Here is an 18,093-nt window from a genome sequence, read left to right as displayed (position 1 = left end):
TTAGTGACCCTCATTCATGTGTCCATGACTAATATGTTATCTGGACTATTCTAGAAGAGAAACCTGTGGACACTGTTGGTCTGAGTTGGGAACAGAATGGCCAGGCCAGAACCATTTTTATCAGGTGAGCGGTCTTCATCTGATTCATTTGATGATGGCTTTTCCAAAGCTGGGGTTATCTTCTCTGTGTTACCAATTTTAAGTCTAAGTGATTACTGTAGGAGATTTAGAAGTTGTGAAAAGCAGTAGCAGTATATGCTCTACCAACACTGATACAAAAAACCTGGCTGAGGAGCTTGTCACTACAGATGCTGTAGGTACACACACCAGCGTAGCTGAGTGCCGAACCTGGGGAAGCAAAGGTTCAGATGATGGTCGATGATACCTGGGAATGCACTAAATCCTAAAAGAACAGACTGTTATTCTGGTAGTTAACTGAAAGTTCTCAAAACTAGCAAGAATCCTATAGATGTGGAATGTGACCTTGACTTGGGGCTATTTGAATTTCATCTCAGGAGCTTATAATTTCACTGTACCTTACCCAAAGGGTTCAGGTCAGCACATCACGTTTTTGCAGTTTAGAGAATGTGACTATAAGCCGCCAGTCTTGGTGAAACATAGTGTGGCTTAGGTTGATTATCCTCCAGATTTAAAGATCTTAACTTTATGCTGGGGAACAAATTCTTACACAATATTGTGATTTATTTCACAACATTCTGGAATATTTATGATTTGAGTCATCTATAAACAGTGATTGGGAACTTCACATAAGCTCTATGCTAAACGTTGGAAGTCCAAAGTGATAACGGGGGATTTGCCTTCAAGGACTGTGTCATCTGTGAGGAGGCAGGGCGTGTGCGGCGAAACGCAGCCACCAGTGCCAAGTGGCTGATACAGTAATCGCTGGGAAGGAGGATCTGGACGCCTGCTGCTCCCCCCAGAGTGCTCTTCCTGCCAATGAGCCCCTCGAGGCTGTGCTCAGTTTCCGCCTGCCCGTGAACTTCTCCCTGACCATGTGTTTAAAATGCAGTACACACACCCCTGCCTCTATTCTTCATGCTCCTTCCTGCTGTATGTTCTTCCCAGCACCTAGTGGCATCTGAGAGTTTCCGTCCTTCCTGAAACTGAGGGCAGGAAACTTGGGTTTAGCACTTCATCTCCGGGGCTAGAGCAGCGCCTGGCTTTGGGTAAATGGTCATTAAGCAGTATGTACATGAATGGGTAGTTGGGAGAGACTTAAAGTGACTTCAACTTAGAGGAAACAATGGGAAATAGTCCTGATATTAGCAAGGAGAATGAAGGCCTGTCATCCCAGGTAGGGGGCAAAGTGAATTTTCCTGTTTTAAGGACTGTCCGTGAGTGGTATGAAATCACTTTTTCATATATTTTAGAACTATTTTACAAATCAAGTGTCCAAAACAAATTACCATTTCTGTGTAAAATCTGGGATGTGTTGTTTCCACACCTCCATTGTGATGTCATCAAATCACCTCCGGTGAAGGACAGGACTCTTATCTAGCATCTTGTAACTTGACTGTTACAGTACCCATACTTAAGTACTTTCGTTGCTTCTTCCATGTGTTGACATGACCAGGTTTTGTCCAGCTTGTATGTTCCCATTAACACAGGAGAAGATGAAAACTCTAATGGCCTCCTGTTTTAGTTGTGAAACTTACCGGAGAATTTATAATGAACTCCTACTATTCAAGTAGGAAATACAACATGCAAGTCCCACATGGGCCCATCCTCAAATTCATTCCACTCTCCTTTTTTGTACTATATAGACTACATCACCTGTACCATATCCCTAAACACAGTCTTGTTTCGTTTTGAACAACTAAGTGTAAATCTAGCTCTATGAAGGCAGTATTTGCCACCTTTGAAGAAGGCATTCTTGAAAAAATGGGCTTAATAGCCTCTGAGACCAATTACAGCTTCAAGAGTTTACAACAGCCCCATGTGGAGGTGTCAGCAAGGTGACAAGTGCGTCCTAAGGAACGTAAGTCACCACATGTGGAGTGGAGAGCAGGCATTTCACTCGACTTTGCTCAAACAAGTCCAGCGTGGAACAATGGGACCCAGATAGACAGGGACCTGACTGTTCTCCGATTACAAAGGCAGCGAATATCTTGGTCGTGACAGTCGTCATCATGGGTGTCCTTAGTCCCACACCTCCATCCTGGGCTGGCAGCTCACTAGTTACGGTGTCTGGCTGTTACCCCGGGGAGTTCCCTTCTCCCTCCCGTCTTGAATTGCCTATTTGCTCACCTTGGGAAACACATCCTCTAGTAATTCATGAGGTAGGTTACACAGGATGTGCAACTTTTTGAAACCTTGGCATGTCTGGAAATTATTTTGCCTCCATACTTGATGACGGTGTGGCTAGGGGTAACATTCTGGGTTGTAGATTATTTTCCTTCAGGAGTTTAAGGGGTTTGTCGCATTTCCATGTTCACTATTTGGAGCCTGAAGCCGTTCTGATCCCTGATGCTTTCTTTGTACATTACTTTTCTTCCTCTAAGTTGGTAGAATGTCTAGTCTCCAGTGTTCTAAGATTTTATGACAATGTTTATTGTTGCACATCTATTTTCACTCTTTCAACCAGGGGGCTCATGTCCTTTCACTTCTAGAAATGGTTAAAAATTCTTTTATTTCCTTCCTTATGTTTTCTCACTGTCTCTCTTGAATCCCTATTATTTGGAGTAGAACCTTCTGGACAGGTGCTCTAACCTGCTTATCCTGTGCTCCCATCTCTGCTGTCATCTTACTTTGCTTTCTGGGAGAGGTCCCTAATTTTAGTTCCCAACCTTCTACTGAGGTTTCAACATCTCCTATAAGTCTTTAATTTCCAAGAGGTTTAATTTTCCTTTAAATTGCTGTTCGTTTGTTTGTTTGTTTGTGTGTTTGTTTGGGGGAGGCTTATGTGCTAGGTACTTTCCTCAGATCTTTGGAAATTCATTTCTGTCCATGATTAAGATTGGATGAAGAAAACACTGGGAACTCTAAATGGGTGAATAGCGTTTGATGATCTTGAGCTTTATTAGGGTGGTCTGGGTGAGCTGTTTGGGCATCTTCCCAGTGTCAGCATCTTTGCCCTGTCCTTGTGGGAGAGTTACATACTCCCAAAGACCTTATTCAGCCTCGGGAGTAAGGGACTAGCCGGCAGGGTCCTGTGAGTTGAGCAGAGGCAGAGAGAGGTGGGCCGTGTTCTCTGCTTTCAGCATCATTGTTCATGAGATTAATCACTAGATTGTATGCATACATGTATGTGGGTATGCACATACAACTATACATACAGTTAATTCTCCTTAATCATGGGGTCCCTATTTGCAAGTATGCTGATGGCAGTTCCTTGATCATTCACAGACATGCAGTTAAAAGTTGAGCGTCCTGACGTGCACATTCCCAGCTAAGGCAGAAAGAACAAGGTGATGCTGTGCTTTCTAGTTTCAGCTCATGCTGTAAACGAGTGTCCTTTTCACAGTCTCCTGGGAGGCAGGCACACTTTTCTTGTGTTTGCACTTTTCTCTTGGTGATTTCACTTCTTAAAATGGCCCCCAAACACACTGTTGAAATCACCTAGTGTTTCTCAGCCCAGGAAGCCCGTGACATGCTTTATGGAGAAAACAGGTCTGTTAGATTAGCTTCATTCAGGCACCAGTTACAGGGTTGGCCATGAGTTCAGTGTTAGTGAATCAACAATCGTACTTAAATACGGTGTATTTAAACAGCAATACGTACAATGAAGTATGCATGGGTAGATTGATAACAATTTGTGACCAGAGGCTGTGTGTTATCCTTTGGAGTCAATTTTAAGTCCAGTGTCTTCTCACTTAGTGAACCAGAGACTTTCCGGACTGTAACCACCAGAGATGCTAAGAATCACCCACAGTTGCCACAGTTGTAGGTATTCGTACAACTCCCTCCCCAGAGCTGGGCCTCGTGTTCACTCCTGCACAGACCTCCTCTTACCCCCTTCCGGGGAGCAGACTTACGCTGGAGTAGGGAAGGGCCATCCGCCAGCAGGCGTGCAGTGAGTGAGGCCATCTGGGAATCCTCTTTTGAGGAGATTGCACCCTGCTCCTCCATGAGTTAGTAGTGTCTTCTTCCCTGTCACTGACCCTGTCTCAGTCCCACAGGCGCGTGCTGCACCCGGGGCCTGTGCCTTTGCAGGGCTCTGCAGTTCAAACCCGGACGGTTCTCAGTTCTTCCTCCTGTCTGCCTGGGAAGTGGGTTTCCCTCCACATTGGTTACCATGTCCATCAGCTTTGCAGATTCCAATTTTTTTTTTAATTGTTGTCTTTCGTCCCTGTCCTTAGGTTTCTCTATGTCCTTCTGTCTGTTTACTTTGGTATTCTGGGGCTGTGGGAGCAAGCAAATATTGATGGGGTGTTCACCATGCTAACTCGTTCCTTTTCGTGTGTCATAACTCATGTTCCTGAGATAAGTTAATAAGTTGAGATCAGTACACCACCCTCTTTGCCATATGGCCTTGGAAGATGTCGAAATTGCTAATGTTTGCATGATCTGGATTGTAAAGGATTTAAGAGTTCTTTGACTTGCTAACAAGGGAATGAGAAAACATCTTCCTTTTTCCTTCTCTCCCATGCCTTTATAAGGAAATGTGAATTAGTAGGTGTTTTTACAAAGCATTCTTCCAGCTCAGAAAGAGAATGTCTTGTCAGAAGTAGAAAATTTTTCCAATTTCATTACAGCCATAATCCTCTCCAGGCTTCTTATAAAGTTTTTGAACTGAGATCCCAAATGCTTATTTTTCACTGTTAGCGTGCTAAACAAAACTGTTGATCACTTCCAGATCACTTTCTTTTCCTCATTTTAAAACTTTCCAAGATTATAAACCAATGTAGCAAAGTAATGGCTGCTTTAAAAATCTACCAAGACTCCAATTAAAGACGGTAAAGATACAAATGGCTAAACTGATACACTTTGTTTTAGAATCTCTTCTACCAACAGGGCTTTTTTTTTTTTCAGAGTTCAGCTTTTTATTGAACATGTTACAAAAGTCAAAAACACCGGAGCCCATGTGATCAGCAGACTCCTGACACTTCTCTCTTTGCTGGGGCAGCAGTCACGCAGGGGGCCCTACCTTGTGGATGAGGCCCCCGATGTTGACATTGGCCAGAGCCTTTGCAAACAAGCCTGGGCAGAAAGGTTCAACATTTACACCAGCTGCTTTAATGAGGGTATTGATCTTAGCCTCCGTCACAGTCACCTCATTGTCCTGCAGGACGGGGATGGAGTCTGTGCACATGAACTCCCGGCCAGAGGCCAGGCTGTGGGTGAGTGCTCGTCTCCTGATGAAGTGAGGGCCTCACCCCGGCGCAGCCCTGGCTTCCTTGGAAGGCCTGACCACCTAACAGGCAGCTGGGGAAAGGGGCTCAATTTGTTTTTTTAATCTTTTATTCTGATTTTTAAAAGAGTAATGTATCTTTGCAGAGAAGTTGAAAATGTAGGAAAAAGAAATACCACGTTTATTCTTACAACTCATAGGTGATTGCTGCATATATATCTATATATAGTATATATGTAGCTATATAGAGAGATCTGTGTAGTCTTTATTTTTAAACATAATGTATCATTAACATTTTCCATGCTCTTCTTCCAAGATCATTTTTAATTACTACATTCTAATTTACTGGTTGGTGACCTTTTTTCATAAAGGCCAAGAAGTATAATTTTGACTTTGGAAGCCATATGGTCTCTGTTACAACTCCTCAACTGTGCTATTGTAGTGTGAAAGCAGCAGTATATTCTATATAAACAAACAAATGGGCATGACTCTTTACCCATAAATATTTATTTACAAAAACATGCAGCCTCAGATATGGACCATGGGCCACAATTTTTCAACCCCTAGACATTTTTAAAAACCTTTAATTTTGACATAATTACAGTTTACAAAGTTTCAAGGTCATACAAGAGATCCTATGTACCCTTTACCCAGTTGCCCCCAAGTTACAGCTTCGATAACTACAGTACACCATCAAAACCAAGAAATACATGTGTGTTTATACACCCATAGCATTGTATAAGCATGTGACCATTCCATCACCTGAAGGCCTTTGTCATCCTACCATGTACAGTCACAGCCACCTCCCCCTGCCATCATCCCTCCTCTTGGCGATCACTCCATAATTTTGTCATTTTGAGAATGTTATACAGGCAGTACGTCACCTTTAGAGGCTGGCTTCTTCTACTCAGCATTGAGAATCATCTAGGCTGTCGCATGTATCAACAGTTTTTCTTTCTACGGACGAGTAATATTCCAGGGTATGCACACAACAGCTTATTTGTCCTTTGAAGGGTGTTTTGGTTATTTCAAAGAATTCTTTTAGGGTTCTGGTGGTCATCCATTCCTTGCGAGTTGGCGTTCTGTAACAAACATGGAGACCTCCTTAGTCCCCATGTTTGGTCCAACTGCCTTAGGCAGGTTTTCCCTTCTTATAATCAAGCTTCCAATGGAATGTCATTCAGCATGTGGTGGTCCCTGTATTTTAGTTGTTCAGTTGAATCCTGTGGTATCTGTCATTATTTTAAATTCACTGAACTCTTGAAAACTCGCTGATTTAAGGCAAAGGCTATTGTTTCTCCAGGGGCTGCCCATTTGCTTTGCTGGTTGGCAGTGGCATATACGGGGTCCAGCACTAATAATGCTCCTTTCATATTACAAAATCCTGAGCATGTCATTCTGTAACATAATATCACACTGGAGCACGCCACATGACATTTTAGGTGACATGGTCAAATTAAAACTATAAATTATCACACCCATGCTATCATCCTGCCAAACACACTCAAGCAGGTGTTACTTCTGCTAGACCCTGTATCTATGGTGACAGTTGAATAAATAGTCTTAATACTCGTATCATGTTCAAGGGTCAGTGTTACCACTTATTACCTGTGGTCTCGGACAAGTCACCTAACCTCGAACCTGTTTTCTTATCTAATAATAATTATTATTACTAAATACCAACCCTCTCTCCTAGGATTAGCAGTCATTAGCAAATGAGATTACACAGGAAAACCATTTGGGGAACAGGAAAACAGTACAAAATGTTAAAGTGATATTTATACAAGTAAACCTTCATTTATAGCTGGAATGAGTAGTTTTCATTAACAAGTATGTATGTGGAGGAGTGGGATACCTTTGCTCAAAAAAGGATAAAATAAGATAAGACCCTGTTTCACAGAGCTGGAAGGCCAGGTGAACAGAGAGGATGAGTGTGTTTCTGTGTGCTGTAATGGGTAACCTGTGTTGCAAACACAATACCATCTGGCAGATGTGAGAAGAAATCATTTAAATCAACAACGTGTGTAATGAGCTACCATCTGATTCCTGTTAATCAGGCCTTCCTTTTTCAAACGGTCTCCCCTCGGTTTCCATGACCCTGTTCCCTCCTGTTTCTCCTTCTGGCTTATCATCATCCTCTTCTTGGCCCTAACACACGGAGTCCCCTCGGGATCATCCCTCTACTTCTCTTTCCATGACCTCTTCTCTGGCAGCATCACGCCTTTACATCACTCTCCAAACAAAGCCCCCATCTGTGTCTCCAGCCCTGACCTCCCTCCTCTCCATCCTGCTGGCTGCCTGACTCTCTTTCAAACTCAGTATTTCCAAAGCTGAGGTCATGTTTCTAACTAAGATGGCCCTATTTTTCAAATGCTCCCTTTCTATCTATAGCCCTACCATCTTCTCGGTCTCAGGGTGTTCTCTCTCTGCCACCACCCAGCTCCCCCCAAATCTGCCGTGCCATCGATTCTTTGACCTCAGTAACTTCCGTTTCCTCTTTCTTTTCCGTTTCAGGCTGACATCTTTAGCTTTCTAACTAAAATCCTATGTCTCCTTTCCCAAGAACCATCCATTGCTTCTCCCTTCTGTCACATAAATCTTCTAGCGTTCACATTCTTCCCACTCAGTGGTTTTTTTTTCAGTCCTCACCTAAGCATAAGATTATTGATTTTAGAGAGAGAGAAATTGGTTAACCTCGCTTATAGGCCCCAGCTGGGGATTGAACCCACAACCTAAGCATGTGTCCTGACCAGGAATCAAGCCCGCAGCCTTTTGGTGTACGGGACAATACTCCAACCAACTGAGCCACTTTCTCCCCTTGTTTGCAGAAAAAAAAGCCCAGATTTTAATTCTAGTACAAAATCTTCTCCATGATCAAACTGCTTTTTAAATCCTTGTTTACTCAACTCCAGATGAGCAGAAAGGAAGTAATACGAAGCGAAACTCTTTTTTTCTTTCAGAATTCCATAATGTTTTCCTTTTCTCGTGACACTTTTCTAACTTCACTTAATTTATGTGCATACTTTCCTTTTCCGTGCCGGACCCACGTATGGTTTCTCTCACTATTCCCACAAAGCTGCATGTAGCATATACTTACTGGATGAACAATTGGTCCTGTGGTAGAAATGCAACTCTTCCTTGGCCCATGCGTTCGGCAAATATTTACTGAGCACTTTACTACGGGTCAGGTACTCTGAGGCCCTGGAGCATCGTGGGCATGGTCTCAGCCTTTTTTTCCTTTTGCATTGAGCTTGTTCCTCATTTAACTTTTAAAATTCTTCTATGGTTAAATATTAAAATAAAAACAGTAGCTAGAAGTAATCATCCATATTATTATTATAAGCCTTTGCTCATTGACCACTGCATATAAAATACCAGTAGTAAATATTATTCACTGCCCCCATCAGGAGGGCAGACCCCAAACCTGACCCCCGGGGTGATGTCCGTCATTCTCATATGCTTCTTCATGGTAACGGGCCCTCTTCCCTGACTCCAATGGAAATCTACTGGTCCTGCTCTGCAGCGGTGTGACTCAGTTGGTTGGGGTATTGACCTGCACACCAAAGATTGTGGGTTTGATTCCCAGTCAGTGCACATACCCAGACTGAGGGTTCAATCCCTGGTCAGGGTACGTATGTGAGGCAACCAATCAATGTTTCTCTCTCTCTCTCATCAATAAAAACATATCCTCAGGTGATGATTGAAAAAGAAAGTCCACCAGTTCTACTTGGTCCATTTCATCTGTCCTACTTCCTTTTTTACAAGTAGGAGTTTTTTTCCATCAAAGAGAGTTTATTGGGAGAGAGAAAGCCATTCCCAGGAAAGGTGACCTTGAATTTCACGAGTAGGCAACCTTTTCATGTGATCTCTGATAAATGGGCATGCCCTTCATTTAGCACACACACACAGCCTTCCGTTCTAGTAGCAACACCCAGGACACCACACCACCGGGTTATTCATGACTTCACACTAAGCTATTGACTTTGTACTTAGGTCTAAAGCAAAGCTACCAGGCACTTTGTTTGAGACTATATTACATGTTAAACAATTTTAACTATATACTGGTGGCCTGCAGGATATGGAATTTACCTGTTTAGTGAAGTGAGAGAAAAACACAGGTGAGTTTACAGAGGATCTTTCTGAGAGAAGGAAGGAGTTGGTGGGGAGGGGGGAAAAAAAGAGTGAGAATATCAAGCTATCGAGGTCTCCAGTTAGTTTTTTCTTCTCAGGCAGGCAATTCCATGAAACTAACATAATGTGCTCTTGGATCTTATACAGATGGCAATCAGGAATTATTTCCCTGTGAAGTCTGTGGAAGACGCTTTGCAGCAGATGTTCTGGTAAACATAAAGACATTTTGTAGATGTGTTTCATTGGAGTTAAATGAACTGTCAAGTCAGTGAGGAGGCCGCAGTGGCAAAGATGAGAGACAGATGTGGAAGGAAAGCCAGGGAAGAGCTGTGCATGACCTACGACTGGCAGGCCAGGAGGACACCAAGGCTGTTCCATGCCGCCCTGTGCGAAGAGGAGCTCCTTAACCTGGTCCTCAAACTGAAAGGATGCCAGATGAAAGCCTCTTGGCACGGCTGACTGTCTCTTGAGAGCTTTTGGCTCTTTCGCCTTTTCTATAAGCATCAGAAATCCAAATTTTGAGGCCAAAGCACCAGGGAAATTAGCTAGTCAAGAGGAATGAACATTGAACTTGGAGCATCTGGAAACTTGGCTTTTAGCCTCCAATTTGTCACTAATTCTGACAAGTCCTTTAACCTCCCTCTGTTTCCTGCTTTGCCACGTATGCAGACAAAACCCTCCAGTTTCAGGAGGTTTGTGTAATCAGAACAAAATGGATGTGAGGCCTTTTCCAAGATTTAATTGTTAAACTAATTTTAAGCTAACTGCATATCATGTTTCCTGATTGATGCCTATGAAATTTGATTTATCTCAAAGTCAGGGAATCAAACAGGTATTAGACCCTCTGCCCATGTACCAACTGAAAGAAAGAGGATTTAGAGTAGAAGGCAGAGATGCCAGTATAATCTCATGGGGTGTAGTAATGGACTTCGTAAACTTGGTACATGGGCAGAGGCTCCAATTGGTACCCCCAGATTATAAAAATATTCCCAAGAACAAATGGTTTTAACAGTTATGACAATGCAGTTGTTAGTTGGGACATTTTAGATCAAGGAGACTTGCATGGAACTATAAGGATTTGGGTACAGACATGACTACATTTGAGGCAAAAGACTACAAAAATGAGGTTGTAGGTTTAATTTCTCTGGGGCATTCCCCAAACAAAATGTCTGTTCTCTTTAGTTGACTGCAGCTAGAGCTTCTTGAATCTAGAAGGGAAGCTCTCAGGGCCTTGTGACCTGGCGTCCCCCAGGGTGCTTGCTGCCTTTGTCTGCACCAGCCCGGGCCTCGCCCCGGGGAGGGGAAAAGGTTGGAGGAGTGCTTGGTACCCTTTGAAGAGGGATCACTAAATGTCAAGTACATCTGGGGTCCTCTTGAGTTTTATTTTCTAGGCCTGTCTCTGGGCTACAGAGAACATCTGATCAATTGATCTGATATCTCTCTTTTCTTTAGTTTATAGACAGGGATGGTGATTGTCACAGAGATTGTATTGTATTGCATCTGGACAAAGCAACTGTGTAAGTGATAACTACTGTGAGAGACACATCCACCAGGAAAGAGGATTTAGAGTAGAAGGCAGAGATGCCAGTATAATCTCACGGGGTGCAGTAATGGGCTTCGTAAAGTTGGTGCATGGGCAGAGGCTCTGAGTGTCGGTTCCCTGGCTTTGCACCGGAAATGCTCAGGACTTCTATTTGGAACACAGAATGCTTTCTCTGCCGAACGTCTTGCAAGTACTGTCATATTTTTTAATTGAATATGATAAGCTTAGATTTGTTCTGAAATAAATGACTCCACTAATCATGTGGAGTGTTTGGGTAAATTCAAGGAAAACGTCTTTATACCTTAAGTGGGATCGGCGTGGCATGAATAAATCTTGCTTTATTTTATGGTGGTTCCAGTTGTCTCTTACAGATGTTCTCAACTATTTCTTTGAAACTGCCTCGCTCCTATTCATGAGTTGATCAGTTTAATTTGCTGTATGTAGAAAATTGGCCCATTTAAACTGATTTTGGAATGCCGAGTGGTAAGAAGTGTTTTTGTGAGAAGGTTGTATTGATAGGAAGCTGCGTTTCCCTTTGCTGTGTGCAAAGGGCTATTTCAAGAGAATGGCAAAAATTTGGGGGACTCAGATGTCCTGGTATATTACTGGATGACTTGCTTGTGAAAGTATTAGTGAAGGCAGGAAACAGAATAGAAGAAGTAGTCAACAAAACTGGGTTGGTTTCAGTGAGTAACTGGAAACAGCTCAATTATCAGAAATATTTATTTCAGTTTCAACTACAAAGTTTGTCTTTTCAACATTATTTAATGCTTAGGACCATCCATACAGCCCAAGTGGTAGAGTTAAATGTATAAAACCAAATTTGAAGTAAGTCTCTCTAGCTCTAGAGACCTTTTATTGACCTTGACCAAACATTGTATCTAGTTATGTGTAACATGGGTGAGGGGAGCCAGATGGATTTGCTCTGCTGTGATTTGAGAGTTGGAGAATGAACTTGGCTCTGGAGGTGCAACTCAGTCACTCCAGTGGGAGCTGCCTGAATACACTGCAGGATTACAAACTCTGTGATTGCACATTTTAAAAAAATTAATCACTGCTTTCTTTTCTAGGAAAGGCATGGACCAATATGTAAAAAACTCTTCAACAAAAAGCGTAAACCTTTCAATTCCTTGAAACAAAGATTGCAGGGTACTGACATTTTCACTGTGAGGACAACTCCTCAATCCAAGGTATTATCAGTATCTTCCTTATTGTTCTTGATTACGTCTGTAAGTACATTAAAGCCTTTTGCTGGCTCTCTGGTTTCATTTTTGCTTGATAGAGCAGTGTAATGTCATGTAAGTGTAATCCACCTTTACTGTTTTCTTTTTAATCATGCTCACTAAGATTTCCAAATGTATTTCAGATACTTTCCAGATGTGGCCAAAAAGCATCTTGTTTATACTTTCGTTAGCGTAGCATTAAATCTAGCAATTAACTTGGAAGAGAGTCACATTTAATCTTACATTTAAATCTTCCTTTAAATTTTGTAGTTTTTTTCTTTTCTGATTATTATTTTGCGTTTTCCTTCACTACTGTGATAGTGATTTTTATTACTGTGTGTTCCAAACCTCTTTTAGTACTTTTGAAAAACAAATTCTACTTTCCAAATTTTCACAGTCCTGTTTCCTGTACATTCAAATCCCAGCTGAAAAAAAAAATTACAATGGACAGATATAGAATATAGTTCAGTGTATGTTGGTTTTATTTTATGTTTTTAATAGCCTCACCCTGTGAGGAAAGCTAACTGGAGACAACAACATGAAGATTTCATTAATGCGATTCGATCGGCAAAGAAGTGCTCCCTAGCCATTAAAGAAGGCCGGCCCCTCCCGCCTCCTCCACCTCCATCCATCAACCCAGGTGTGTGGCCCGTTCCGTTTGCTTTGGACCTTCTCAACCAATTGAGGCTGTGCTTGAATTTTGGCCAAACTATCACTGCTCCTTTGCACTCTAAAATTAACAATAGCAATTAAATTACACAAAAGTAATTGTATCGTACAATTGATATGATCCTATTTACTTCAGTTCTGCCTAAAGATTCCATGGTTCCTTGTAACTCTGTCTCAATGTGAGAACAACACTGTACCCAGTGTCATGGACCCAGTGTCATGGACCCTGTGTCAGAGGAGCGCAGGGCATGCCACTCACTCCACCTTCTGTGGGACCGGAGCCGCGCAGCGCGACGGAAGCAGTTCTGTGACAGCTCCCCGGTGTCAGGCACCCACAGCTCCTTTTATGTTCATTTTTTCAGATAAAATTCCCACAATGTAAACTTTACCATTTTAACCACGTTCAGTTGTATAATTTAGTGGCCCACAGCTTTTTTACCCTAAACTTATTAGTTAATAGTAAGTTTCAAAGTTTATAACACATTAAGTATTTCAGAATGCATTTATGAAATTTAAGTACATTTTCCTGCATAACCACAATACTATTGATGCACTTAACATATAGATTCATATTTTCCCAATTATCTGAAGAATGTCTTTAAAAGCTCTCTCCTCTTCCCCAGCCACAATCCAAGATCAATCAAGGTTTATGCATTGTCTTTTGTTGTTTAGCCTCTTTTAATCCTGTACACCACCCCTACCAGGCCAATTATGTTTTAGAATTTCTCATATTTTAGATTTGTCTGTTTTTTGTCATATTAGTGTTTAACTTGTTCTATTTCCCATCTTTTTATAAATTGGAAATTTATAGAAATTTATTGAAATTTCCAATTTAGAGGAAATTAGAGGCCTGATTATGTTAATATTAATATTAATATGTAGAAAAAATGGATTAATATTAATATTAATTCCTTACCAGGTACAGAATTTTTCAATATTTTCTCCCTTTTGGTAAACTGTCTTTTCACTCTCTTGATGATATCTTTTGGTACCATCCTTTCCCCCATGTTGTCTTCTAACAGTTTTAAAATTTTAGCTCTTACACTTAGGTCTTTGATCAGGTTGAGTTAATTTTTGTATGTGGTGTAAAGTAAGAGCCAAACTTCCTTGAAAGTTGGATATCTAGTATTACATGTGATTATTTAGGGTTTTTTTTAACACTACTTGTTGAAAAGACTATTCTTTCCTCATTGAATGATCTTGGCACCTTTATCAAAAGTCAAGTGATCGTATATGAGAAAGCTCACTTCTGGGCTGTCTATGCTATTCCATTGGTCTGTACACCTGCCTCTCCTATGGTAGTACCACACTGCTTTCATTAGTATAGCTTCGTAGTAAATTTTAAAAGCAGGAAGTGTGAGTTCCCCAAGCTTGTTTTGGCTATTTGGGGAACTTTGAGATTTCATATGAATTTTTAGAATTTTTTTTTAATGTCTAAAAATGCCATCGGAGTTTCAATAAGGCTTACATTGTTTAGGTACTGTTGTCATCTTAACAGTAATGTCATCCAATCCGTGCACATGATGTGTCTTTCCATTTATTTATGTTTTCTTTAATTTTAGCGACTTCAGTGCATGAGTCTTTCACACCCTTGGTTAAATTTATTGCTAAGTGTTTTATTCTTTTTGATGTTATTGTAAGTGGAATTGTTAACTTTCTTTTCAGATTGTTCATTGCTAATGTATAGAAATGCAACTGTCTTTTTTAAACATATTCTTTTTAAAAAGACTTTATTTATTTATCTTTAGAGAGGAAGTGAAGGAGAGAAGGAGAGAAATATCAATGTATTGTTGTCTCTCGTGAGTCCCCTGCTGGGAACTGGCCTGCAACCCAGGCATGTGCCCTGACTGAGAATCGAACCGCGATCGTGTGGTTTGTAGGCCCGAGCTCAATCCACTGAGCTACACCAGCCAGGGCTGCAACTGACTTTTATGTTGATCTTGTATACTGCAACTTTGCTGAATTTTGCTTATTAGCTCCAACAGTTGTTTTTTTTTTTTTTTTTTTTTGCTGTGGGATCTTTAAGGTTTTCTACATATAAGAGTATGTCATATGTGAACAGAGATAATTTTACTTCTTTCTCTCCAGTTTGTATAGCTTTTATTTCTTGTGTCTAAGACTACTGACTACTGTAGTGAAGTCATCATTGTTCACACATGCACATTCCAGTTCACTCTCCTGGGCTGCCAGGTTACATCGATGTCACACAAACCATTCTCATTGTATTAAAAATGGCTGTACTTTTCCCAGACAGACCTTGTATATTGTTGAAAGGTTCACATTATACATGGCATTACTTGAAGGTAGAGCATTATATTGTAAAGATGCTTATTATAAACTCTAAATACCCCCAAATATTGAGCTAATAAGACAATATATGGAGTCAAGATAAAATGAAAAAATCATTCATAAAAGAAGAGAGGAAAATAGGGAAAAAGTGACAGAGAACAGGTGGGATAAAGTGAGATGGTAGACTTAAATCTAATTATATGGACAGTTACACAGAAATGACCTAAAACTTCAGATGAAAGGCCGAGATTGTCCAACTGAATAATGAAGCAAGGTCCAACTATATGCTTCTACAAGAAACACACTTTAAATGTAGACACAAACAAGTGGGCTGCACAAGTGACAGAATGAATTGGTGGCCCCGTGGGCCAGGAGAGGCACTGCCCTGGCTGTGGGACAGCTGGTCGGAAACTCAATATTCTAGCATCTTCAAGTTTGAATCTCAGGTTAGAAGTCGGATGGTGGTGTTCTTGAAGAAGTGGGGAGGACCAGAAAGGGACACATGGGGGAGTGTTAGGGACATTCTATCTTGATCAGTTAGGATGGGTGTGTGCAGTTTGTGAATATTTCACAGAGTCATACACTTGTTGACATGTGCCTCTCCTTTTAGATAAAAAGAAAAAAGAGAAATAAGCACCTACAATGGCAGAACAACTGTGGACTGGCATGTTTAAAGCATGAAAAAAGATATCCATCAAATAATAATCATAAAACTGCCATGGCTAATATTAATATCAGGTGAAGTAAACTTCAGGGCAATTATTATTAGCAGAGATAGTGACTAAAAGATATATTCCTCAAGAAGACCATCAGTCCTAAATGTTTATGTACCTGGGAATAGAGCTTCAAAGAACATGAAACAAAACCGGCAAAACCAGAAGGAGAAGCAGAAAAATGTACAATGATAGAGTTTATCATTGATCTCTTAGCAACTGATGAAATAAGGAGCAGGAAAATCTAGGGATGTAAAAAACTTGAACAACAGTATCAACCACTTTGATCTCATTGACATCTATAACTATAACGTGACACACAGCAAGAGCAGAATATAATTTTCCTCAAGTACGTAGGCAACATTCCCCTATAGACCACGTGCAGAACCACAAAGTGGGCCTACCAGGAGTAAAAGAAACTGACAGACACCAGGGGGGCAGGGACAGTGATAATGGGGGAAAGGAGGGCAAGGACCTAGCTAGAAAATATGTATAAAGTACCCATGGGCCTGGACTCCAGGGTAGGGGTTGACTGAGGGAGTGGGGGTAGGGGGTGGGACAGGGGAGATGAATGGGGGGAAATTAAGATAACTGTAACTGAACAATAAAAAATAGAAAATATAAATGAACTAAATCTAAAAGGCTAAAATCATACAGACTGTGTTATTTGACCACAACTGGTGGGCATGGGCGACAGTGTGGTGGCTGTGGGGGTGGTGAGGGTGTGAGTGGAAGAGGAAGAGGGCGGGAGAGGGATAAATCGTAGTGGAAAGAATACAATAAAAATAAAGAAAAGAAAAAAATTAATGAGGAAAATGTATCTAGAAAATTCCAGAATATCTGGAAATTAACAACTCATTTCTAAATAACCCACGGATCTAAGAAGAAATCACTGGAGTAATCAGAAAATATTTTGAACTGAATGGTAATAAAACCATATCAAAATCTGTGGAGTTTGGATAAAGCAGTGACTAGAAGGAATTTTATAACTTTAAGTGCTTACATTAGAAAAGTAAAAAGGTTTAAATCGATTACCTTAAATTTTTCTCTTTAAAGAGGTAAAAGGGAGAAAAAGGAGAACAATTTACACCTAAATTAACTAGAAGAAAGAATATAGTTTTAAGTAGAGGAAAAAAGTAGTTTCTATTGGCAAAGATGTCAGACAAGGGTGCATTTTATCTCCCTATATGTTTACTCTGTACACAGGGCATATATAAAAAATTGGGCTAGGCTCAGGAAGGAGTGGAAAGTGGTGGAAGATATAGATATCAATACCTTAAAATACACAGACGACATGCTCTTACTGGCAGAAAGTAGCCACGACTTGGAACAACCGCTGATGAAAGTAAAAGAAGTGCCAGAGCAGGATTGCATTTCAACATCAAGAAGACAAAAATTAGGACCCCAGAAAAAATACCCAGCTCTAACGAACACATCAAACAGATAATGAAATAAAGATCTTGCTTACCTTGATTCAGTCATCAGTTCAAGTGGAGACGGCAGCCAGGAAATTCAGAGAAGGCAGACTCAGAAGGGCAGTAATAGAAGAATTAGGAGAGATCAGCCAGAGCAAAGACGTTATTAGAGACCAAGGCTAAAATCATCCGCACCTTGGTATTCCCAATTACTACGTACAAATGCGAAAGTTGTATGGTGGAGAGGCGGACAGGATGGAAATGGATTCCTTTGAAACTGGGTGTTGGAGGAGAGCTGAAGGGATACCCTGGGCCATGGGAAAGATGAGCAATGGGTCCTAGAGCAAGTCAAGCCTGAGGTACCAGTGGAGGTAAAGGTAACAAAACTGAGGTTGTCCTACTTCAAGCACATTGTGAAAAGGCTCTTTGGGAAAGCCAATAAATAGTGCTGGCGAAAAAGAGAAGGCAGCAGGAAGAGAGAAAGACCAAACGTGAGATGGACTGACTCCATAAAAGAATTCACAGGCACGAGCCTGTCTGAGCTGAGCGGGGCTACCGGGGACAGGATGTTACGGACGTCACTCATCAGAGGTCCAAACAGACTCAACAGCACATGAGAAAATAGTAAATGTAATTCATGATATTAATTTTGTAAGAATTTGTTAAAATATTTTAAAATATTTTTACTTTTAAAAACACATGATCATCTCAATAGATAGAGGCAAAGCCTGTAGCAAAATGGAATACCCATACATGTTTTAGAAAATGCTTAGCTGGAAACAGGAGGACACTTCCTTGA

The 18,093-nt window shown here is 41.0% G+C and overlaps 1 protein-coding gene across 1 annotated transcript in view; it reads left to right on the top strand.

Annotated features, from left to right (window-relative positions):
- Positions 1-96: 96 nt before the first annotated feature.
- The window catches only part of ZC2HC1B (zinc finger C2HC-type containing 1B), a 34,161-nt gene continuing 16,164 nt past the window's right edge, over positions 97-18,093 (top strand). Inside the window, exons 1-4 of the mRNA XM_037034805.1 lie at positions 97-124; positions 9,590-9,651; positions 12,056-12,175; positions 12,710-12,848. Of these exons, the coding sequence (XP_036890700.1) occupies positions 97-124; positions 9,590-9,651; positions 12,056-12,175; positions 12,710-12,848 (349 nt within the window). The remainder of the gene's footprint in view (positions 125-9,589; positions 9,652-12,055; positions 12,176-12,709; positions 12,849-18,093) is intronic.

Source organism: Sturnira hondurensis, unplaced genomic scaffold, assembly GCF_014824575.4.
Source record: "Sturnira hondurensis isolate 20B ecotype Veracruz unplaced genomic scaffold, ASM1482457v3 Scaffold0022201, whole genome shotgun sequence".
NCBI classification, from domain to species: Eukaryota; Metazoa; Chordata; class Mammalia; order Chiroptera; family Phyllostomidae; genus Sturnira; species Sturnira hondurensis.
Note: the sequence above shows the minus strand (reverse complement) of the source record. Positions and strands in the feature narration are given on the sequence as shown.